This window comes from Moschus berezovskii, chromosome 21 (assembly GCF_049115385.1).
Source record: "Moschus berezovskii isolate FMDL1 chromosome 21, NW_MosBer_1.0, whole genome shotgun sequence".
In the NCBI taxonomy this organism is placed as follows: domain Eukaryota; kingdom Metazoa; phylum Chordata; class Mammalia; order Artiodactyla; family Moschidae; genus Moschus; species Moschus berezovskii.
Window position 1 is genome coordinate 54843957 of NC_142480.1, and position 25610 is coordinate 54869566.

Sequence of the window (25610 nt, forward strand, 5' to 3'; positions counted from 1 at the left end):
TTCTTCAGCGTTGCAGCAACATCATTCTAGTTATATCTTCCTCAAGGGGGTCCTTCTTATCCATATATTAAGTCTTTATTTACTTTTGATCAACTGAATTACCCGTCTTATCTCTCATCTTGTTTTTTCTACATTGATAGAAACCTTCTCGAGCTTGAATCTGTATCATTTGTTTGGGTTTTCTGCAGTTTCAGTTGTGATCTTCCAAATCAGATTTCAATCCCACGACTTTAGGTTTACGTGCATCCAGATCTTATCTGGCAGCTTCCTCTCCAATCCCTTTAGAATCTGAGACGTCTAGTGTGGCAGGGCTACTGTTTCTTCTGTTCTCACTCGTTTGTTCTCTCCCCAGTACTAGTTACTGAGCGCGTGGGTCCCGGCTCTTCTGGGGGCAGAGCTAGAGATGAAAGACACTGATCAGAGTCTGGACAGGGAAAAGGGCGGTGAGTGGCCTCAGCAATGGGATAAATGCTAGAGCAGAGGCTGGCACAGGTGTAATGGGATGTAGGCAGTAGTGAGGCAGTGGGGGAGTTGGCAGGGTCATAGGGAGAGGGTAATCCTAGGGGCTTCCTGGAGGAGGTGACACTTTAGGTGCATCTTAAGGTACTAGTAGGTGTAAGCTGAAGAAAGGGGAGGTAAGGGCGGAGGAAGCAGCAGGTGCAAAAGGTGGAAGAGAAAGCATGGTGAGCCCAAGGAACCACAGTTAGTTAATTGGAAATGGCAACCCACTCCAGTGTTCTTGCCTGGAGAATCCCAGGGACGGGGGAGCCTGGTGGGCTGCCGTCTATGGGGTCACACAGAGTCGGACACGACTGAAGTGACTTAGCAGCAGCAGCAGCAGCAGCCAGATTACAGGGTGAGAGCCCAGGGCTGGGGAGAGGGTTAAGGTATTTTATTTAGCTCGCCAAGGCAGCCATAACAAGATATCACAGACTGGGGTGCATAACAGCAGAAATTTACTTCCTTCCAGTTCTGGAGGCTGGAAGTCTGAGATCAAGGTGTCTGCAGGTTTGCTCTTGACTGGCAGATCCTGTCACTCTGTGTTTTCTGTGTCCTTAACTCCTTTTCTTATGAAGACACTAGTCCTGTTGGATTTGGACCCACCTATATGACTTCACTGTGCCTTAATTACCTCTCTAATGGCCCTGCCTTCAAATAGGGTCACGTTTTGAGGTAATGAGGGGTTTAGGACATCAACATATGAATTTGAAGAGGAGGGCGACCAGTCAGCCAGTGACAGGCAGAGACTGGGCAGCCTTCTTGTTCGGTGTATCACTCCCTGAGCCCCCGCTTACCTGTCACTCCACAGTGGAGGAGCATGCCCCGCAGGAGCTAGACGGGCTTTAGTAAGGAAGCCGGGCTGTGGGGAGGACCCTAACCTAAGGTGGGGTGCTCCTCCTCTCATGTGTTTGTAATTTCTCTATTATTCTCATCTGTATCTAATTTCACACTCTCCATTGAGGGCTCAGGGGCACCTGAATCCTGTGGATTCCCTTTCATGGTCTTAGTCTGTCCTCTCCTTGGAACCCTTTATCACTTAGATCAGTCCAAGAGTTAATGCATTGCATTGCACTGTGCCTGCCAAGGGTACACAGGCCCAGAGCCCACCACCCCTCAGGAAGGCGGGCAGCTGTGGCCACATTCTGCCAAGCTTAGAACCCATGAGACTCTTGCCATGATATTAACCCCTGAGTCTCCAGCTTCCTTGGCTGGAGATGCTGTGATGTCTTGCAGACGTTTTCAGTGCTGGCTGATTTCATTTGCCTACAGCTGCTGTCAGTGCCCATCCTTAGAATAATGCTACAAAGATTTGCATGCATTGTTCAGAGATGCGGAGCAGAGCTGAGATATTCCTTTTCTGAGAAAGAAAAGTAAAAGTGTGGTGTCAGTGAAAGGGGCTGAGGGGGGCACTTCCTGTTGCAAGAAGGATGTGCCCTGGTGTGCTGGAGAAGTGCCCTGGTGGGTCCCTGGGGAGAGTACCTGGAAGGACGTTGTCTAGAAACGTGGACCCCTTCTGGGTTATTTTCCTGTTCTAGTCAAAAATATCAAGGTTCTTGGCAGGAGGTCTGTTAGACCCTGAGCAAGAAAATTTCCTTTATTTCTAAAGTAAGATACTCTCTCCACCCTTAAGAAGCTAATGGTTTATTTGCATAAACACATTCTATTTACAGAAATATCAATTTGTTGTTGTTTCCAGTCACCAAGTCATATTCGACTCTCTGCGACCCCATGGACTGCAGCATGCCAGGCTCCCTTGTCCTCCAATATCTTCCAGAGTTTGCTCAAATTCATGTCCATTGAGTCCATAATGTTACCATCTCATTCTCTGCTGTCCTCTTTTTCTGCTCTCAATCTTTCCCAACATTGGGATCTTTTCCAGGGAGTTGGCTCTTCACATTAGGTGGTCAAAGTATTGGAGCTTCAGCTTCAGCATCAATCCTTCCAATGAATACTCAGGATTGATTTCCTTTAGGATGGACTGGTTGGATCTCCTTGCAGCCCAAGGGACTCTCAAGAGTCTTCTCCAGCACCACAATTCAAAGGCATCAATTCTTGGGTGTTCAACTTTCTTTATGGTCCAATTCTCACATCTGTACATGACTACTGGAAAAACCATTGCTTTGACTATATAGAAATGTCAATGAAAGTGAAAGTCACTCAGTCATGTCTGACTCTTTGAAACCCCATTGACTGGGGCCTGCCAGTCTTCCCTGTCCATGGGATTCTCCAGGCAAGAATACTGGAGTGGGTAGCCATTCCCTTCTCCAGGGGATCTTCACAACCTAGAGATGGAACCCAGGTCTCTTGCATCGCAGGTGGACTCTTTACCATCTGAGTCAGCAGGGAAGCCCCAGAAATATCAACAGAAGGTAGTAAATGGTGAGCTCCCTAGATACACTAATGTTGGTACATTTGCTTTTATTCCTTCTCCTTTAACACAAAACTCATTTTCCATAAATATATTTCTAAAAACCATATTTTCTCATACCTATTCTTCATTAGCTTTTGTTCTTCTGTTTCTCTACTTGAATCTTGGATTCGTTTTTTAAATTGCATCCACATTAATGCTTATCCTTTTTACTGCTTAGTTGAGTTTAAGATATATTCAAATTAAGACATGTAATTAAAAATACAGAACTATGGGTATAGAAAGCAGCAAACACAGGCTATATGGTAGAGAGGCATATGGATAAGGCTAATTGGAAAGTGGAGGTGGGGAGAGAAAAACCCCGAAGAAGATGAAATAAGCTTCAACTCAGCCCAAATATTACTTTCAGGCCAAAGAAGTTGGCCCAGCCCCAAGTCTATCCTTGGTTTGACACAATACATGATTGGTGTATTTTCAGAAAAAGAAAAGAAAAATCCATCCATAGGGTGAGTATCTAAGCATCTATTTTCCATTCCAGTGACAATCAGAAATCATTCTTTGCATTTATTTTTCAACTTTGTATTTGCCTGTGAACAAAATTGAAGTTGGCAAAAGACAGTTCATGTGAATTACTTGAACAACAGTTTCTCATTGTGTTGAATTACATTGAGGCTGCTTGCTGTGAGATCTTGCCACAGTCCAGTAACAGTGGAAGATATTGTCATTTTTTTTTCCATGTCCATGAAGTTAACCCACTTCTCTCCTACAGGAATGAATTGATGATGCTTTTTAAAGCAGGAGAGAAAAGCTCTCCAAGTTCAAATCACTAAGCATATACATGCAGCTTCTTAATATTAGGAATAAAAAGTCAGTTTATCTTCCCATGTCACCCAATCTTCTTTATGCTTCCTTAGGTCAGATTTCCAGAGTACATGGCAGCATCTCAATGTTTGGAATGCTTCTAACAGCAAAGTAAGGGCTCATGGAATCAGAGCCTCAGCTAGAAGATTTTTATCTAACTCTGAAAAGTCAGACTTTTACCTGGTGATCCAGTGGTTATGACTCTGTGTTTCAAATCCAGGGGGCTTGGGTTCAATCCCTGACTGAGGAACTAACATTCCACATGCCACGGAGCATGGCCAAAAATTAAAAATTTTAAAAAAGAAAAATCACCTAGTCCCAGGAAGGGGTTGAGAGGCTAAGATAATCCCAAGGGTTGTACAGTCATTCACACTCATGCTGCATGCATGTGAGGTCAGTTGTCTTTGTGTGGTCTGACTCTTTGAGACCCCATGGACTCTAGCCCACCAGGCTCCTCTGTCTATGGGATTTCCCAGGCAAGAATACTGGAGCAGGTTGCATTTCCTTCTCCAGGGGATCTTCCCAACCCAGGGATTAAATCTAAGCCTCCTGTATCTCCTACATTGGCAGGTGGGTTCTTTACCACTGTGCAACCTGGAAAGCCCCATTCATGGTGACCGGTTCTAAACCCATCATCCACCACTAGCAGGGCAGATAAATGAAAAAGGCTCCCACCTAGAAATGGTGGCTACATCATTCCTCCAAGGACACAGTCAAGGTTGCCCAGTTGATTGATGGGGTTTAAACTAATGTTTTGCTCATGACACGATGGTCAACTATCCACTTCAGAAGCTGGTTGTAGGGGTCACTCCAGATCATAGGAAGCTTAAATTTTTTCTTAGTCTCATTCCCCCTCCTCCTCGGTGCTCCCCCAACTTAGGGTGGGAAATACGGCTTTTGATTCCTGCCGCTAGCTAGCCGTGAGCTCCCAAAATCACTTGCTGCTTTCTCTCCATGAGTAAAATGGGGTTAATAAAGATCTGCTCTCCACACTGTGAGAGCTGAGCGAGACACAGGACCTCAGAGCACTCTATCAGCACTCACGTGCTCTACAGATATGAAGACAGTCACCCTGAACATTCACTGGAAGGACTAGGCTGAAGCTCTAATACTATGGCCACTGGATGCGAAGGGCGACTCATTGGAAAAGACCCTGATGCTGGGAAAGATAGAAGGCAGGAGGAGAAGGGGGCAGCAGAGGATGAGATGGTTGTATAGCATCACTGACTCAATGGACATGAGTTTGAACAAACTTCCTTCTTTCTGACAGTCGTGGGGCTAACTGATACCGTGCAGGGCCTGTGGGGCTCGCGGGCACAAAGACTTTCTGTGCCCCATTTCTTTGATTACAGGAAACAGCCTTCATTCAGCCACCAAGACAGTCTCTGAGTTCCAAGGAACAGATTCATCTGTTAATTAGGGAAGGGAGGGGATGCAAGACCAGGGAGATGTTTTTCTGTGTATCCCTAGATGGGGAAACAGGATCTTACCCCAAGGCTGCTCTTGACTTTCTGCCTGGTCTTGCATCCCCTCCCTTCCCTAATTAACAACTGCATCCTGCATTGGCTACCAGATTCTTTACCACTGAGCCACGAAGGAAGCCCCTTCTGGACTGTACCGGAGGCAATGTAGTATAGACAGAGAGCTGGACTTGGAACAAGTCCTGTCCCTTTTGTGTGACACCGGGCAGGTCACTCTACGTCTCTGAGTTTCCATTTATAAAACAGCAACAATAACAGTCCCACCCTCCCCAAGAAACAGACCACTGGGTGATAAACAAGATAAATATATAGGGAGTTCCAAACTGGGGCTGTGATAGCAGACACCTTGGTTTCAAAGGCTGGTCCTGCCACTTACAGGATACTTGTGACACTGGTAAATGTAGTTAACATTTCTGGGCCTGTTATTTGTAAAACAGAGCTAATAATAGTATCTAGTTTAGAGGACAGTCGAGTGGCTTAAACTGTAAATGTGGTTGAAGCACTTAGAACAACCGTGCTTGGCCAGAGTCAGCACACAACAGACATTAGTTCTTGTTATTACAAAGTATGTAAATAAGACTCGAGGACTATACTGCACTTTGAAGGCTAGTTCAATAGTGACAAGGTCTCTCTGTTCAGAAGCAAGTAAAGGGTCTTAGCTCAGCTTTGTAGCTCACAGTCTGGAAGGCAGGGAAGGGGGCGAGCTCATTAAGGGTCTTCTTGGGAAAACGTGATGAGGTGCTGTCATGATGCCAGAGTGATGGAGCAGGCTGAGGGTGTGAGAGGAGTGATCCATGGAAAACGTGGCTCTGCATGAGGGGAGAATGTAGAGAGAAAGGGAGGGTCTCCAGGAAGGTGACAGTCTCTTGCGGAATGGGATAGCTGATAATGACAGGGATCAGGGGCAGAAAAAGACCTCTGTGGTGAGAACCAATCAGAGAGGAGACAGCCCAGACAAGGGGAGGGAGACTCCGAAAGGGACACCAAACCTTGGTGAGGTCATGTCTGTGCCCACAGCAGGAAGCACCAGTTTGTATTTAAAAGGTATGGCAAGACAACACCCCCCACCATTACACCATTCCTCTCACTCAAGTTCTTTGGGAGTAAGTAAAAATTATACAAGTGTTAATTACGATTCAGTTTCAGATTTAAGCCTGCTTTGGTACCTAGGAGCCTAAAAGAGTGGGTCTCTTTCTTAAACACAGTTATTCAGTTCAGTTCAGTCGCTAAGTCATGTCTGACTCTTTGCAACCCCATAAACTGCAGCACGCCAGGCCTCTCTGTCCATCACCAACTCCCAGAGTTCACTCAAACTCATGTCCATTGAGTCAGTGATGCCATCCAACCATCTCATCTTCTGTAGTCCCCTTCTTCTCCTGCCCTCAATCTTTCCCAGCATCAGGGTCTTGTCAAATAAGTCAGCTCTTCGCATCAGGTGGCCAAAGTATTGGAATTTCAGCTTCAACATCAGTCCTTCCAATGAACACCCAGGACTGATCTCCTTTAGGATGGATTGGTTGGATCTCCTTGCAGCCCAAGGGACTCTCAAGAGTCTTCTCCAACACCACAGTTCAAAAGCATCAATTCTTCGGCGCTCAGCTTTCTTTATAGTCCAACTCTAACATCCATACATGACCACTGGAAAACCCATAGCCTTGACTAGACAGACCTTTGTTGACAAAATAATGTCTCTGGTTTTTAATATGCTATCTAGGTTGGTTATAACTTTTTATAAGCATCTTTTAATTTCATGGCTGCAATCACCACCTGCAGTGATTTTGGAGATCCCCCAAAATAAAAGTCAGCCACTGTTTCCACTATTTCCCCATCTATTTGCCATGAAATGATGGGACCAGATGCCATGATCTTAGTTTTCTGAATGTTGAGCTTTGAGACAGCTTTTTCACTCTACTCTTTCACTTTCATCAAGAGGCTCTTTACTTCTTCTTCACTTTCTGCCATAAGGGAGGTGTCATCTGCATATCTGACGTTATTGATATTTCTCCTGGCAATCTTGATTCCAGCTTGTGCTTCTTCCAGTCCAGCGTTTCTCATGATGTACTCTGCATATAAGTTAAATAAGCAGGGTGACAATATACAACCTTGACGTACTCCTTTTCCTATTTGGAACCAGTCTGTTGTTCCATGTCCAGTTCTAACTTGCATCCTGACCTGCATATAGGTTTCTCAAGAGGCAGGTCAGGTGGTCTGGTATTCCCATCTCTTTCAGAATTTTCCACAGTTATTAAGGAGAGGTTTATCAAAGGATTGGTTAAGCCCCCCTAGTGGCCCAAGTGGAAGATGCTGAGTGCCTCCTGGTACTCAGCAGTACCAGGCGTGTCCAGTCCTTTCCAGGCTTCACTGAGCTTCCAAAAGCCGTCTGGGGACCAGCAGATCCTGTTGGTAGTGCCCTGTGGCCCAAACTCCTGGTAATGATTAAAAAGAGTGGCTGCGACGTGGCGGGGGGGCAGACAATCAGGCCAGGGCAAGGAAGAGGCCCGGCCGGCCACAAAGCTAGGGGAGGGGTGGGGACCAAGGCAGGCCTGTGGCTAATAGCTTCTCGAGGCCTCCAGCCGCGTGGCTACATCATTCTTGAGGATGGGCTCCAGGCACGCAGGCGTGCTGCACAAGGCCCTCTGCTGGGGTCGCTGCGACCCTGCAGCTGCCAAGACCCCTTGGCTGGGGGCGATGGATGAACCGCGCGGCTCCGGACGGGTTAATAGAACTTCTGCTTTGCTGAGCTTCCGTTCTTTTCTCTCCTTTCTGGGGCCTTTGAGCACACCCAGTGGCCTAGGAGAGCAGGAGCAGAGGCCGGCAGGCTGCGGAAGCCTCAGCGGCTCTGACCTCCGGCGCGTCCCCACGGCCCAGAGCGCAACATCTGTCCCCAGAAATAGCCGGGCGGGCGGAGTTGGTAGGGGAAAGCGTCAACCCTTTCCTGGGTACGCGGTCTTCTCCCTCTTCCTAGAAACCTTTCCTCCCCTCCTAAGTGCCCCGCGGTCGGAGCTTAGGTCCCCGCCCCGCTGGGGAGCCTCCGCACCCCACCTCGGCGCCGGAGTTCCCCTTGCAGTACCACCCAGTGTCCGTGGCGGCGCCCCGCGCTCCGCAGCGCCTTCTAGGGGCCGGGCACGGCCTTCGTGCCATCCGGAGCACCCGCTCCCTGACTCCGCAAGGACTCCCTCTCTCCCGCGTGCTTCGGGCCACCCGGGCTCTCCCAAACCTCGACTGGGGGTCCGCGCTCTGCGCCCCCAGGCCGGTATCTTTGCGCCTTCCCCCAGGGCGCACGGGTGGCGCGGAGCGGCGCGGCGGGCGCGCGCAGCGGCGATCGAGGCCGGGGCCTCGCGTTAGGAGAAGGGGAGGCGAGGGCCGGCGCGGCCCGCGAGCCCCAGCCAGCGGGCGATGGCAGCGGCGAGCGTCCGCGGGCGGCGAGGCGGCGGCGGCGGCGGCGGGCGGCGAGAGGAGCCCCTGTGATTGGCACAGCCCGAGCCGGAGGAGGCGGCGAAGGGAGGGCGGAGGAGGAGGAGAGGAGGAGGCAGGGGGCGAGCGCGGCGGCGGCGGCGAGGAGCTGTGCCTTCCACCTCTCCAGCCCCGGCAGGACGGGGGCGGCCGCCGCGGGCCCGGGGCGGGGACAGCACGCAGCCTCGCCGCGCGCACCCCCGCCCGGCAGCGGCCCTGACACCCAGCGCGAGCGGGAAAGCGGCGGCGGCGGCGGGGGAAGGATGCAGGCGAAGAAGCCGGGCGGCTCGTCGGGCGGCGGCCGGAGCGGCGAGCTGCAGGGGGACGAGGCGCAGAGGAACAAGAAGAAGAAAAAGAAGGTGTCCTGCTTCTCCAACATCAAGATCTTCCTGGTGTCCGAGTGCGCCCTGATGCTGGCGCAGGGCACGGTGGGCGCCTACCTGGTGAGTCTCCCGTGCCAAGTCCGCCACGGGCCCCTTCCCCAGCGCGGCTCCCGGGTGCCCGGCTGGCAGGAGGAGGGGGCAGCCCGGGCGCCGGGGGGCAGGCGGGCATGACCTCCACCCGGCGACGAGGTTGCCGAGTGGTGCAGAGGCGGCCGCCGGGGGAGCTGCCGGCCCGGGCTGCTGGGCGAGCGGGGAGCCGGCAGGACCGTGGATGCCGGCAGGGGGCTGGGGGGACCCGGGGAAGAGAGGCAGCGGGCAGGTGGGCGTGAAACCATCCCTCTCCCCCACCCCCTCTGAAAACAGCCAGAGGGTGAGTTCTGGAGCACCCCTGGAGGGGAAGGCATCGCGGTTTTCAGGTGACCTGCACATGGAAAGAAAAGCCCGTTAGCATCTCGCGTCCTCTACTCCCCGTTCTAGCCGCCTGGAGAACAAATCCATTATGCATCGTTTCTCCCGGTGCTTTCTCCATCCGCCAATTACGGAGGGATTTAACAGTTTAGAGTAAAAGGCGCCCAAGTGTGGGGCACTGATCCGAGCTGGGGCTGCAGGGGGAATATTCCCACTTCGTATGCCATTAACCACCTCTCAGCGTCTGGGATAAAGTTACAGTACCTGGAGAGCAGCTGGGAGTTTGTGTAGTTCTGCCGCCCACTCTTAGACCTGAATTCCCCACCGTGGTCTGTCTCGTGTACAAGGGGGTGTTGCGCCATGGTGCACATTGTACATGGATTTCATCTGCCTTCTGAAGGGGGGGTGTTCATGTTCAAATGGCCAGGGGTGCATAACATATCGGAGGAAACAGCTTGTAATGACTCAGCACTGGCAAATACCTACTTTACCCGCTGTCTCCTGCCCCGCGCAGGTGGTCCCAACTTGGATTTCAGAGAATGCACTTCCAGCCCGAGTGTGGTCTTGACTAAACGGGATTTTTCAGAGTGTATAGTGTTAAGGCGTTTCTTGACTATTGACCTGAAACTGAAATCAAATGTCATAGACTTTGAGTGTTAGTGAGCAAGTTTGATGGAGATAGAACTGGACAAGATTTTGGCTGTTGAAGTGCCACATCCCCAGATAGAGCCGTGCTTTCCACGATGGTCCCATTAATCCCTGGCCTTTGGGGTAAAATTAATGAGGGCCAGTCACTGGTTGCCCTGTACCATTCCTCAACAGTCTCCTAAGACTTGGGGCTTGCTGTCAGAGGGAAGTACAAGCAGGCTAGCTCTCTGGTGTGGGGTAGAGTCAGTGATGCGGTTACAAGAGAGGACTGTTCAAACTCAGCTTGGTTCCTGGGGTGGCAGACTTAACAGGGTTTCTGAAAGTCAAATGCATTTTCTTTGCTCTGTGTCAGATGAGAGGCGTTTAGATCCCAGTTCCTGCCTGCATCGGTGACATGTATGCCGCTGGTAAGCCCTGTAGCCAAAAGCACATTTTCTTTTCCGTTTAGATTTTTGTTTTACAAAATGCACTTGTAGTTCGAACACATAGTTGCAGAGAGTACCTGTGGCCTTTGCAGTTTTGCAGTTAGGGAGTGACCCTGTCTTGGGGTGTGGGGGGAGCGTGTCAGTATATCAGAGTGTCCTTGGAGGAGTTTGACTGTTAAAATATTAAAATAGAGACATATATTACTAAGACGCCAATGAAAAATACCTGTAGTCTGTACTACAGCATATGCAAAGTATGTGATGCCTAAACCGGGGCTGTTTATCAACAGCTGCCTCCAGTTTTTAACAGTTTGCCTCAAACCAATTTTGCTCAATAGAGTGGATTGTGGTCCATATAATAGTGTCTCATGGTGGCAAAAGCTGAATTTTTTGAAGTATACAGAGTGTTATGGGTTTGGGAAGTTGTGGACACAGATCTGGAAGCTCACCATTTATGAATTATTATTACATCTAGGGAAAAAAAATACCAAAAGAACTTTTCACACCACAAATGATAAAGGCATGGGCCCAGTTTTAGCTTACAATGGTTTAAGGCTTTTGGAAAGAAATGGAGCTGGGCTTCGAACAAATGAGTGGATTAAACCCCTTTACGAAGTTAGAAAGCAGAGGACTGGTGGATACTAGTGGCAGGGCTGGCGCTGGGAGACAGGAAGTTGACTGTAATACCAGAATTGGTGAGGAATTGAGTCCACCTGCTGGGGGCCTCTTGGCATTTCCAGCCTGGACTGAGGGGAAGCCTGGTTTGAGGCATATGGTAACCGGAGTCAACAGGTGACTGGCAGAAAGCAGATGGAGGTCCAGGAAAGGAGTGGCTTAGGAAATTGGATTCATTATGATTACTAAGAGTGGAGGCATCAGTTGCTCGGGACTCTGCCTTACCCGGCTGATCATGGCTCTCCATTGCCACCTGAACCTCATGAAGATAAATAGTTTGCTTGCCATGAATTGGATTGCGATGGCTTTTGCTCTTTCTGGCCTCTTGTGATTTTTTTCTTTATCTGCTATTTGGAAGGTAGAATTAAAAGCTTGTGGTACCCTCAGTGATGTGAGACTTCTTCTTGGCTAATTTGAGAAGGAAACATTGTAGAAGTTTTGCCAGAAAGGCTTTCTTAGGAAACCTGAGAACCTGTGCCTGTAGGCGGTCACACACACGGGGTCCACGTGCAATAGGTGATCATGCACATGGGGTCCATGTGCAAGGTGTATGTTCTCTGGGGTCTTTACACTGTCAGTCAGCCTGTCCCTCTGAGGAAACATTTTCAGATACCTGGTGAAGGGCACACCTGGGGGCCCTGCTTACTTTCAGGAAGAGAAGGGTAACAACAGATTCTCTGCCTATGATATTATTTCCTATTTGATTTCCAAGTGCTTGTCATTTACTATGACATTTACTACCTTATTATTTCGTCTTCCCAGGTGCCTTATTTATTTATTTATTTTTTTAATATTTGGAGGCTTCATTTCACTTCTCCCTTTTCTCTCTGAAAAGACAGATGACCTAGAGTCTTTGCTGAAGCTGTAGAACTTCCCGACTGTAGAAATGAAGCAGGAAGTCTCCTGTGATTTGAGAAGCAACTCTGAAAAGCTGGACTCTGTGTGTGTCTGTCTGTGTCTGTTTTCCCTTAAGAACCTGCACATGCTCAAGGTAGACCTGCATGGGAGAAAAGCACCCACTGTTAAGCAAGGCAGGGGACAGGCAACTTTTGGCCTGGGGGTCGGGCCTCCTGTGGCAGTTCAGAAGGGTTGAGACCCTGATGCCTGGACTTGATGGTGATCATGATGTAGATAAGGTGACTCCAGTGCAACCCGGGCCAGCTGTGGATTCTGAAATCTCTTACCCTTGCCAGCGTTTAACTGGAAATCACGCTGCAAATAAGCCAGCAGTCATAGGGATGGTTTCTTGTAGTCACTTAAATCTCCTGACTGGCTAGGAATTTATTTTTTTTTTCCTGCCTAAGAAGAGAGGACCCATTCCATTTGAACATCACTGTGTGCAGAAGAGAGAATGCAATTTAATTTTCCCCTCTTTGGGTCTTTGCTTCGGGTGGCTCCAGTCTGCACTGACCTACTTGCAAGGATGTAACATCTGTTTAAATCTTGGGCTGTTTGGAGAAGACACAAGTCTATGGAAACTTCATGGAAAGGTGTATTGTGTGCACTTGATGGTGTTTGGTGGAGACCCACTGGGATATTCTAAGCCGTTCACTGCGGGTAGCCCTGTCTACAGAGGTTGATGTGTGTTCTCAAATGACTGAGGACTGGAGTTGATAAGGATGTGTGCAGGAAATTAAAACCTCGGACACCTCTGGGCTCTTATGGATGAGATTCGATTACAAATGCACTTGAATTTCTTCAGGATGAAACCTAAAAAGGCCAGTTTAGTCACTGGGTGGAGCACACAGGAGGCTCCTGTGAGCCAGGGTGAGGATGGAGGATATCCTTGGTTTTTTTGTTTTTGCAGCTTGTTATTAAAATAATGTAGGACCTTCCTTGGCAGTCTGGTGCTTAGGACTCTGCTTCCACTGCAGGAGTCACAGGTTTGATCCCTGGTCAGGGAAGATCCCGCATGCCATGAAACAAGGCCAAAATAAAAATTTTAAAAATAGTTTATTTTTTATTGAAGTATACTTGATTTTTATTGAAATATAGTTCATTGAAGTATAATCTAGCTGTTATAGTTGTTAAAATAAAGTTTATTTTTTATTGAAGTGTAGTTTCAGGAGGACAGCATAGTGATTCACTTTTTCTATATATATATTCTTTTTCAGATTCTTTTCTGTTATACGTTATTACAAAATATTGAGTATAGTTCTCTGTGCTGTACAGTAGTTTGTCGCTGTTGTTTATCTATTTTGTTACATAGTAGTGTGTGTCTGTTAATCCCAACTTCCTAATTTATCCTGTTTCCCTTTTGGTTTGTTTCATAAGTTTGTTTCCTTTGACTGTGAGTCTCTGTTTCGTAAATAAGTTGATTTTTTTTAAATTTTAGATTCCACATATAAGGGATAGCATATCGTAGTTGTCTGACTTGTTGTTCTGTTGCTAAGTCGTGTCCTACGCTTTGTGACCTAATGGACTGCAGCACACCAGGCTTCCCTGTCCTTCACCATCTCCCAGAGTTTGCTCAAACTCATGTCCATTGAGTCAGTGATGCCATCCAACCGTCTCATCTTCCGTTGCCTGACTTGCTTCTCTGTGTTTAGAGTTATGCAAAAACCAAGTCTGAGGTTTTGGTGACAACAGAAGGAGATGGATGACTGAGTGTGTGAACAGGGTTCCATCTCATTGCTTTTGGTCACCTTTTTCCTATGCCTGAGAGCATTCAGTGAGCTTACAAGGTGAAGCAGCTGGATTTGTTCTATGTATATATATATATATATATATATATTTCTAAAGCATCATTGTGAAGATTTTTTTTTTTTTTTTGCATATCTAACCCAGAAGCAGACAGCTGAGAGACAATTTTTAAAGTCCTTGTCAAATTAGTATGATGACTAAGGCAACTGTAGTTTCCTTAATCAAATTGTTTTACACACTTTTGGTTACTCAAAGTGACAAATTCCCTTCCATTTGCATAGTTACTATATAGCCCCAGGTAGGAAGAAAAAAAATTACCCTGATTTTTTTTTTCCCCTTATAGCTTGGTTGAAAATGTTTAGCTAATAATCATTTAAGGGGAAAAAAATGTTTCTGACAATTCCTTTCAACCACCTTTGTGTATATACCTCAGTTTCCGTGGGGGTTTCCTCTTGTGTGTTTAGCAGTCGAAGAAACGGAATTGTGAAGGGACCAAGAGCTGTTTCCTGAATTGGGTAACTCTCTGCACTTCAGTTTTAGGTACATTACAAAGAGGGAGGCCCAGAGGCCTCTCTGCAGTGGCCCTGCTTTGCTGATCAATTTCTCAGCATTTAAATTCACCTTTTTGCTGGCTGCCTGAACGGTGTTGTTCTGAAACTGCATAATTTTCCTCTTGTGCCAAGGCCACCTGGGCAAGAGTCTCTCTGTGACTTTCTCTTACTCTTATTAAAGCAAACTTGGTGGTGCTGTCTTGTCCAGGGACGGAGTTCACTTAGCAGACTGGCCAGGCATGAGTAAGGGTAATGTCCCAAAAATGATGAGGTTACAACTGCCTTCCCTATATAAGTAGGCCTGGAAATAAAAGAAAAAAAAATTTTCTGTGAATGTTGTTGGCTGGTTACACAGAGAGAGCAGAGATTGGCAGTGGTTTCAGGGTCTGTGCCAGGCCTCCTGCAGAGGCTGTGAGAGCCACAGGGACTCATGCTGAGCTGCCCGTGGTCCTTGGATTACAGGGGGCTGGGCCTGCCAGGTGACTGTGGGCAGGTGAGTGTGTGCAAGGTGCTGAGCCTCTGTTGCTGTGGAGAATTCGACAGAGTGCCATTTCTCCAGCACCTTACTTCCAAATTCACAGACACATTTCACTTACGCAGAGTTAACTGCACACATCGTGGACTAACCATGTTCCTGTGAAGTAGAGTCAAAATACCCATTGTCATGTCTCATCACTTCTCCTCACCTGGATTTTGTAGTTGTTGTTAGTCACTAAGTTGTTGTGACTCCATGGACTGTAGCCCTCCAGGCTCCTCCGTCCATAGGATTTTCCAGGCAAGAATAGTGGAGTGGGTTGCCATTTTCTTTTCCAGGGGATCTTCCCACCCAGGGATCAAACTCAGGTCTCCCAGATTGTGGGCAGACTCTTTACCCTCTGAGCCACAGGGGAATCCTGAATAGTCAATAAATACTAACTATTATTATTAATAATATAATATGGTTATATATATTTACATAAGAACTATGTAGCCAATGAGAAATAAAATTAATTTTGGTCAAACTTTTGGTTTGGTTTAGTGTATCATACATTCAAATCATTTCCTGTTTGCTGTACATTTTGTCTGGGAGGTGAAAAGTTTTTAAAAGCAAGAGATAAGTACCAGTACAAATTGCTAATTCTGTTCATTCCCTTATTATAAGTACAACAATCCATTTCATCTTGTTGTTCAGTCACTAAGTCATGTCTGATTCTTTGCGACCCCATGGACTGCAGCACAGCAGGCATCCCTGTCCTTCACTATCTTCCAGAGTTTGATCAGACTCATGTCCCTTGAGTTGGTGATGCCATCCAACCATCTCATCCTCTGCTGCCCCCTTCTCCTCCTACCCTCAATCTTTCCCAGCATCAGGGTCTTGTCTAATGAGTCAGCTTTTCACATCAGGTGGCCAAAGTGTTAGAGATTCAGCTTCAGCATTTCATGTTACAGATGCTATAAAAATTAGTCACATGGAAGAGAAATCCACTATAATAATGGTTCTGCTGGCCATTTACAGTCAGTGGGTACTTTGAGGTGAACAGAGAAGGGACGGCACATGGCCAGCCGGGAGGACAGGTGCTTCTCTATGGGAGGCCCTGAGGATCTTTGCTCTGGTTTGTGGCCACAGGGTAGGGAAGATTGGTTAGGTCTTCTAGGTTTGTAGGCAGTTGAGAGGCAGGGAAGAGAACATTGGACTTAGAGTAAAAAAGACCTAGCTTTGAACCTGGACCTGTTCCTTACTTGCTCCCAGTGACTTGACTTCTCTGAGCCTCAGTATTCTTATCTGAAAAATGGGATGCTGAGAGAGCCTATCTTACAGATGGCTGAGAGATTGAAATTCAGGGACTCGTGATAGAGTGCTTCTTGTAGGGTGCAGTGTTCAATAGTTGCTTTACCAATAATGGCATAGCCCTACTCGCTGACCTTGACCCAGCAGACATCCGTTCCAGGGACCTGAGGGTGTGGGGTGTTGTGTGTGGCTGGGTTTTATTTCCTTAATTGGAGATCTGTTTCTCTGGATGAAAAGTAGCCACATTAAGGCTTCCTGGGGTGTTGGGAGGTGGACGGGGGGACATATGTTGTGGACATATGCTACCCTCCAGGCAGCCTTGTTCAAGATGTGCAACCTCAGAGCTCAGCCCTGGTTTCAGGGAAGGGCTCAGGTCCCACTTAGCACCCACTGCCTTCACCTTAGTCCTTTTACAGTTCTAAGCAGTGATGCCAGAAGCTCAGCTTCTCTGCACACTGGTGCTGAATCAAATCTCAGAGACGGAGTTTTAGTTGAAGTAGAAGAGGATAGCTTTATAGTTTGCTGAGCCAAGGGGGCAGCAGTGGGCTAACGCTTTCACAACCATGTGTCCAAACTTGGGGAAGACAGTGAGAAGTTTTACAGCAGTTGCTCAAATAGGGCGTGATCCACTCATGGACATTCTTCTAATAAATTGGTGGTTAGGAGTCAGTTTCATCAACCTTCTGGTCCAACTGGTCTGGGGTCTGCATGCTGGTGCAGCCTACCATCAGTAATTGTTAATTTCCCCCACTTGGAGGGGGTTTCAGGCTCTGTAGAATAGCTCAAAGATATGGTTGTGTGTATGCCTTGATGAGGAACCAGAATCTTGCCCTAAGGCTTCTCTTGACTATTTGTTTCTTCTGGGTCTCACTGCCCCTTCCTTCCCTCATTAACAACTGCTTGAATCTGCCCTTTGGAACTCAGGCAAGGTCATGGAGGCTGCATGAAGGTTGTTTCCTGTAATCAAAGAAACGGGGGACACAGAAAGGCCAGGAGCCCCACAGGACCCTGCTCGGTATCAGCAGGGTTCAGCAGACGTAGTTGTGGGCAGTTCCCTGATTGTGGTCCCTTTTGGTTTCTCAGAGGCAGAGCGAAGGAGATCCTGACAGTCTTGTTGCCTATTTGGTGGACGCATCCATCAGGGCCTGCGGCTTGCGGGGGTTATACAGCAGGGTACTTACCACATGGCGCCACTCTCCTCCTGTCAGTGGCTTTGAATCTTCTCTCCCCCAGCCAGGTCAGTCCGGTCCTTGGGAAGGACAGGGCATGAACTGGGCCCTTCTCAGTCCAGCCAGTTGCCGTGTTTATTTTAGCTAAGTTCTTAAGTTCACCTTCAAATGCCACAGGCATCACAAGAACACACGCTGAGGACCCGTGAGCCCCAAACCCTGGTGGCTCCCTGTCGGCCTCACCGAGGAAGGAACCTGTCAGCTTTCTAAAGCACTGAACTTTCTGCAGCCACAGTTGTGGAGTGAGCAAGCACGAGAGACTTCTTTCCGGGGGTTTCGTGACAACATGCAGAGCGGAAGTGGCCCGTGGCCCATTGGATGTGGGCAGACTCTCTGTCATTGGCTCTTCCCAGCTTCTTTCTTTCAGTTCTTCTTTGTGACTTGAGTCAAGCCCTTCTGAAAAGGGAAGCCCTTTCTGACAGACTATTTAGTTGCTTGCTGTTCAGTCCTGGGGGCTGTAATGAAATAATACATGTTCAGTTCCTTCCCTCATCTCTGTTCACACAACCGTAGCCACTTCTTAAATGACTGGATATTCCTCTCCAAACAGGAAGGAGTTATTTCACTGGCTAAGTTCTGAGAGTTGGACGTTAGAATTTTCTCATTTATCCCTTCCAGTCAACACGCATCAATACTTGATGACAAGAAGCAACATAGGTTGCTGTGGGCCCTGCTGTTTGAATCAGGGGCAGTGGGGAGGTGTGGGCCCATTCTTCCCTTTGCCTTCAGGATGATTTCTGCTGTAAATACCCTGACAATGGCTCTTCAGTACATCCTTCTTTTGGGGATGTCTTATCCCACCTGGCATCTTAAGTTCCAGATAACACAGTCAAAGAGGGCACTTCTGTAAGGAGAGGGTCTTACTTCCAGGTCGGCTTTGGTTGGAATCTTTGCCACGAGCTGGCTGTGTCCTCAAGCCCAACCACGGAGACAGTGGTGTGGCTCTCTCTTCACAAGCATGTGGCAGAAGGTCCAAGCTGTGGGCAGGAGCAAGGGCCATTCAAAAGCCCGAAGTGTGCCCCTTGCTTTTCTGCTTGTGCCTCTCTGTTTGTGTCTCTATCCATCCACACTCCCTGTGGGAGTTCTGTACGGCGTGCAGATTCTAATTCGTCTGGCAGGTTGCCCTTTGGGACAGGTCTCTGGATAATGAACTTGGCTGTCCAGGTAACCCTTGAAACCACAAAGCCTGTTTGGCTGTCACTTCTGAGCCGCCTAAAGCTTGTGTAGTGTTAGCAGAAATAGGAAGCTGAGCAGGCTTTTGACAGACAGTCCTGGGGGCTGTAATGAAATAATACAGAACAGAATAGCCAGTTCCTTCCTACATCTCTGTTCACACAACCACAGGAACTCGAGAAAGGCAGAAATGAGTCTTTTCACCTCCATTTCTACACTTGCAAGATTGGGGAGGGACAGCAGTGGCGAATCATGTTTTTCAATTAAAGACTATTGTAAAATGTTCCTGCCAATGGTATTGTCTTTCTCCCCACATTTGGAAAAGGCTTATGTAAAATAGGCAGGCTGTTTCTAATTGTTGGCCCCCTCCCCCCTTCTGGCTGCGATTCTCCTTTCTCAGCTGATTGGAATAAGAAATTACCACCTTGAATATAAGCAAGTTGAAATTGGAAAGCCGCCCTCTGATTATGTAAGCTTGAAAATACTGTACCTGAAATCTCATGTTTGAGAATTCCCTTAATGAAGATAAAAATCTCAAAGCAGCATGGACGCACCTGTTTTTATTACGTAAGATTCAATTATTGTGATGCAACCTGTGTAATAAAGAATGGTGTTATTAGCTCAGATCTTGGTTGACTTTTTGGGTCAGAGAATTGGTTGAAGTAGACCCACAGAGCCACTGAGAGCTCAGCTCCCAGGAAGTCGGCGGCCTGATTCAGCACCAGCCCCCACTTTCTCTCCAGAAAAAGGCTTATCCTAGGTGCAAAGGCTTATCCTAGGTCTGTGGTCACTGCAGTTCTTAAGGTTTCAGGAGGCAAATGGCCATTAAGGTTGGCCTTAGAGATGGCTCATGCCATTCAGCGGGACGTGAGGGATGATCGCTGTTGACTGGAGTGGGCTTTATCTTCGGTCATTTCATTTCTTGAAGTACTGCCATCTTGGCACTTGGGATGTTGATGGCACGTGGGGTGGTCTTCGTCTTGTTTGCTATAACTGGCATGTGTTTCAGTGTGGCTTGTGATGTCATCCTCTTCTGAGAGCCATACACGGGGCGGGTACATAGCACAGCACGCTACAGGGCCAGTTTCAGATTCCCAGTCCCCTGAGTTATAGCCAAGGAGGTTATTTTGTGGCCGTGGTGAACGCTGGAGAGAAAAATACTTAAAGGAACAAGACCAGTTGAAATAGATATGGAAGAGCCTCAGACAGACCTCCCTTGCAAAAAATTTAGGGCAAGACTCTCAATGTGGCGCGTTGGGTGGCCTCCCCAGTGCTGGTAAAAACTGTTCTGGTTGCAAGGCTTAATGTGCCAACAACAGGTTTTTCAGCCAGACTGAAGGAGGATCTCTTTTGGAAACAAACAACAACAAAAGATAAATTAGTGCCTTCCCTTTACTTTTGTGGGAGTTCCCTGGTGGCTCCGGTGGTACAGAATCTGCTTGCAATGCAGGAGACCCAGGTTCAATTCCTGGGCTGGGAAAATCCCTTGAAGAAGGAGCTACCCGCTCCAGTATTCTTGCCCAGAGAATCCCATGGACAGACTGAGCCTGGCGGGCTACAGTCCACGGGGTCACAAAGGATCGGACATGACTGAGCAACTAACACTTCTCTCTTTACCTTTGCCAGTGTGGTGGAGATGCATATAAATAGATCAAGAAGTCCTCGAGCAGTTTTGCAGCTTTGCCAGCTGCAGTTGGGGAGGTCTGCCTTGCTGCAGCTGGACTCATAGTGGAGCCAGCAGCCCTTGGGCTCAGTCCAAAGGCAGCCCGTGGAACTTGTGAGATGCACAGGTGGATTGATGGTCTAACGGGCCTGTGTCCTGAGGTTGGCCTTGGCCTGTGTGGGGAACCCCGATCTTACGTCTGTGTGGAAAGGTCTATGTTTGTGAATTACTTGCATCTTCAGCAGAATCAGGGCCCGGAACTAAGTCACTTACCTAAATGTGCTCCAGAGCTGCCAACAGTAGCCAGCTGGCCTGAGCAGGTAAACAGGACGGGTTTTATTTTGGGACATAACGATTAGAAACATGTATAATTAAAAATAATGTTTTGGTGAATGCTGGGGGTGGAAAACACTCATTTCTCTTACTGCCTTTTAAAGCATCCCTTCTTTTTTTCTTTTAAATAGAATTGTTTCCTAATAGCAAACACTGCCTATCTTTAATCTAGTGAATAGATACAAATATATGCATTTATATTTATCTGCCTTCTGACACTTTGGATTTCCTTGCGGAATGTTTTTGTCATTTCAGAATAATAGTACCAAGGCAGCCAATTAAAAATAACCCCAGGGTTATCAGAGAAACAAATTCCATGTGGCAAGTAAAACATTTTAGATCCTTTGCTTTAAGAAAGCTGAGCGTTCTTGCTGAGGTCTGTCACCTTTGTGGTTGCCTTTTTCTCTGTGCCGGCTGAGAACAGTGAGGGTCATGGTGGTCAGCTGAGCTCTGTTGCCTCCTGCTCTTCCATTCATTTTTATTCTGACCTCCCTGCGCTGGCCCCTGACCCCAACAGGCTTTGCCAGCCTGGCAAGATGTCACAGTCGGCTCCGTGAGACCCTCTTGAGGGCGTGCTCCTGGGAGTCCAAACCCGGATCACTGCGGAGTGGGACTCTATGCCAGGCTCATGCCACAGGCACCGTTCACAGCTTCATCCAGCTCCCCTCTGCTGGCTTCCCCTGTCCTTGTTCAGGGGTCAAGGCAGTGAGTCCTTACCTCCTACAGGCCCTAACAATCCAATCCCATCCTTCACCACAGACTGCATGGTGATTGTTGCTATCCGGGACCCGTCCTGAGCTCTATTATATCTGATCTCAGAGTGGGAGCTGGGGAGTGGGCTTTTTGTGCTTATTTAAACCTTTCCTTCCGTGGGGCTCATAGGGAAGTTGGGGTCATTCTTAAACATTTTGGGCATCTCAGATGTTAGACCACATCAGGTAATATTTTCTCCCTTAGATGTAGAAAGATGTGATGTGTATTAAAGAGAAGGTGACCTTGACAGTTATCCTTGGGTGGGAAGCTGGACTTAAAGGTGGGGGGTGGATGAATATAAATGTATTTCTGTGGGTGTTTCTGAAGGAAGGACCTAGGTGTGGTAAGTACTCTTCTGGGACTGCTGGAACCAGTCATCACAAACTGAGTGGCTTCAAGCAACAGATTTCTTTTCTCACAGTCCTGGGGACCAGAAGTCTGAAATCAAGGTTTCAGCAGGACTACACTTCCTCTGAGACGCTGGGAAGAATCCTCTCTTGCTTCTTGCTCGCTTCTGCTTCTGGAGGTGGCCCTTGATGCCCAGTGTTTCTTAGTTTGCAGCTGTACCCGCTAATGTATGACTCTGAGGTCACACGGCATTTCTCCTCTGTGCGTCCCTCTCCTCCTCTTATAAGGTAGCAGTGGATGAGGACCTTACCCTAATACTGCCTCTGACCTTAATTGCATCTCTTAAGACTTTGTTTCCTGATAAGGCCACATTCACAGATCCCAGGGGTCAGGTCTTCACCGTGTCTGTGTGTCTTTTGAGAGTGGGGGGGCACATTCAACCCCTTAGTGCTTCCCAAGTGGCTTAGTAGCAAAGAATCTGCCTGCCAGTGTAGGAGGCGCAAGAGGCACAGGTTCAATCCCTGGGTGGGGAAGATCCCCTGGAGGAAGAAATGGCAACCCACTCCAGTACTCTTGCCTGGAAAATTTCATGGACAGAGGATCCAGGTGGGCAACAGTCCATGGGGTCACACACACACACACACACACCCCATTATGCCAGGAAAGAAAAAGAGCAAAGGACCCGAAAACAGTCTGAAGGTACAAAGAGAAAGAAAGAAAGAAAAGGACAAACTCTGCCCTTTTTAGAGTTTGGGACCTGTATGCAGGTCAGGAAGCAACAGTTAGAACTGTACATGGAACAACAGACTGGTTCCAAATAGGAAAAGGAGTACGTCAAGGTTGTATATTGTCACCCTGCTTATTTAACTTATATGCAGAGTACATCATGAGGAACGCTGGGCTGGAAGAAACACAAGCTGGAATCAAGATTGCCGGGAGAAATATCAATAACCTCAGATATGCAGATGACACCACCCTTATGGCAGAAAGTGAAGAGGAACTCAAAGGCCTCCTGATGAAAGTGAAAGAGGAGAGTGAAAAAGTTGGCTTGAAGCTCAACATTCAGAAAACAAAGATCATGGCATCTGGTCCCATCACTTCATGGGAATTAGATGGGGAAACAGTGGAAACAGTGTCAGACTTTATTTTTTGGGGCTCCAAAATCACTTCGGATGCTGATTGCAGCCATGAAATTAAAAGACGCTTGCTCCTTGGAAGGAAAGTTATGACCAACCTAGATAGCATATTAAAAAGCAGAGACATTACTTTGCCAACAAAGGTCCGTCTAGTCAAGGCTATGGTTTTTCCCGTGGTCATGTATGGATGTGAGAGTTGGACTGTGAAGAAAGCTGATCGCCGAAGAATTGATGCTTTTGAACTGTGGTGTTGGAGAAGACTCTTGAGAGTCCCTTGGACTGCAAGGAAATCCAACCAGTCCATTCTAGAGGAGATCAATCCTGGGTGTTCATTGGAAGGACTGATGCTAAAGCTGAAACTCCAATACTTTGGCCACCTCATGTGACGAGTTGACTGACTGGAAAAGAGTCTGATGCTAGGAGGGATTAGGGGTAGGAGACAGGGATGACAGAGAATGAGGTGGCTGGATGGCATCACCGACTCGATGGACATGAGTTTGAGTGAACTCCGGGAGTTGGTGATGGACAGGGAGGCCTGGCGTGCTGTGGTTCATGGGGTCGCAAAGAGTCGGACACGACTGAGCGACTGAACTGAACTGAAGAAGATTATGGGATATTGGTTGGAGAGTTACTCTAACTGGGAAGCTCTGTCTTAGAAGAAATGCTGCCCTGTGACAATGCCTTGCTTGCTTTCTATAGGAAGATAACCGTGTTTCTCTCTGTGCGGGGCTGCTGTGGCTTATGGGAGTGGACCTGTTGGATTACTGAGCAGCTTTGCACACGTCCTTTCTGTTTTCTGGGAGTAACTGAATGCAGAGATTGCATTCGATGATCACATCATTTGATGAAGGGCAGTGTGAGTGAGCATTATATGTGTATGGATGTTGTGTGGGGGTGTGTTTGTGTGCAGCCCATGTCCCCTGTCTCTTACACTTGGGACTTATTCACAGCTGGTAAAATGTGCAGCAGTCCCCGTCTCCTCCCTGAAGCCCAGTCTGATTCAGTGAGGCTGACAGACACTTTAGGGCTGTGCCGGCCAGTCTGAGATTTGGCCGGGTCCGTGTTCCGTGAGGACCAGACATCTGCCTTCTCACCTCATTCATCTCCGTGGTTTCTGGGTGGACGTGGGAGCTGCATGATTCTCGGAATTTCCCAGCACACGCTCCTTGTAAAGACTTTGGCTCAGTCTCTGCCAAACTAATTAACTTGGACAACTTCCTTAAGTGCTGTAAGCAATATAGAGTAAGGCGTGTTCTTGGCCCTCATGGTGTTGATATGTTTTAGTGGGGGAGATGGCCTGTTTTTATAATGTTTTCATTAATTACTCATTCATTAGACAGTGTCAGGTCCCAGGTCAGGCAGTGGGGTCAGCCCTCTCGGAGCCTTGAAGCTAGTCCTGGTGTGTTCACCCAGGGCAGTATGATCTCTGACCATAGCAGCAAAGCACTGGTGTCAGAGGGGAGGTGGTGATGGAGATGGATTTGAGAGGATGAGGGAAATGGCTATGGTTGCAGATGGAGAATAATTTGGTTGACTTTGTTCAGGGTGGATCTAAGGGAATGAGCGGTCAAGGTTCGTGTTGAAAGAGTCTGGCTAGAGAGAGCTCTTGGGTGTGGGGTGGAGTTGGGGAGCCCCCAATGGAGCAGAGGCAGGCCGGGAACAGGGGGCAAGGCCGCATCCTGGAGCCTGCCAGGGCTGGCACCAGGGAGCCTCAGCTCCAACCAGCAGCGTGGGGGCTGTGGTGTCTCTCTTGGCCAGTCTTCTATCCTTCCCCCCAACCACCCTGCTTTGAAGTAGTGCCCAAAAATGCTGCTAGAAGCTAGACTTTGAGCGTGTGGAAGGAGGCCACATCCTCAGATGGGGTAGGAGCAGGCATGGCTGTGTTACATGATGGAGCTGAGGGCAGGAGGTTGCCCGGGTCTCGGAGTGCTGTGTTCAGGGGGGCGGGAGCAGTGGAGGTGGGGGACCTCCTTGCATCCACACACAATGACACCTCTGTCTTCATCCTCTTGAGTTATCTCCAAGTGAGATTTCTGCAAGATGAGCCAGCATTAGGAAAGGTCCTCTCCTATTGGACTTTAAAAAAAAAAACAAAAAAACACTTTAGCTTGGCCTCGGATATATCAGTTCTGGATAACTTTAAAGCTGGTAACAGAACAAACTGTGTTCACACACAGGAAACGTCTCTAAGCAAAAAGTGGGCGTGTGGTTTTCAGTTTAAAAATTGGATGGATGCCATTCAAACTTCCCCTCCTGCTCTCCTTGAGAAGAACTTGCCAAGCTGCTGGGGCGGAGTAGGGCTGGGGCGGGGAGGCGGGTGTGGGGCACTCGTCCTTGGAACAGTCATCATTACATTTGCTAAGACTTTGTTTCCTAATAAAGTCACATTTGAGGATCCCAGGAGTTAGGACCTGGGAGGGTCCAGAGAGAAGATATCCTAGAAACAGGGCTGTTGGGATGAGGCCCTGTGACGTGGGGGACTAGGAGGCTGGTGGATTTACTGAGCATGTTTGCCCTTCAGCTTCAAAGGCTGTTGTGGAGGATGTGTGGAGTCTGGCTGGAATACCTCCCTGGCCTGTGGACTCACACCTGTTGCCCCACATGGCTGGTTCCAGCACAGGCTGAGATGTCTCGAAACCCTGTGTGGCCACATTGCTTGGCTTTACCATTAACTTGAACTTCAAGTTCATGCTGGTGGCTTTTTTTTTTCTTAACACAAAGACCTTATTGTCTTACTTATTAGGCAAGGAATTTGTGTGTTAAAATTTTGGAAAATATGAATAATTATAGATGCACTAAGAAGTGAAGAA

The 25610-nt window shown here is 48.0% G+C and overlaps 1 protein-coding gene across 5 annotated transcripts in view; it reads left to right on the plus strand.

Annotated features, from left to right (window-relative positions):
• The first annotated feature begins 8762 nt into the window (after positions 1–8762).
• The window catches only part of SLCO3A1 (solute carrier organic anion transporter family member 3A1), a 402379-nt gene continuing 385531 nt past the window's right edge, over positions 8763–25610 (plus strand). For 2 of the 5 annotated variants that reach the window (XM_088829681.1, XM_088829682.1), the window contains exon 1: positions 8764–9107. In XM_088829681.1, the coding sequence (XP_088685807.1) occupies positions 8928–9107 (180 nt within the window). In that variant the 5' untranslated portion in view covers positions 8764–8927. Of the gene's footprint in view, positions 9108–25610 lie in introns of all 5 variants that reach the window. The other 3 variants (XM_088829680.1, XM_055417741.2, XM_055417740.2) reach the window with 3 other exon arrangements.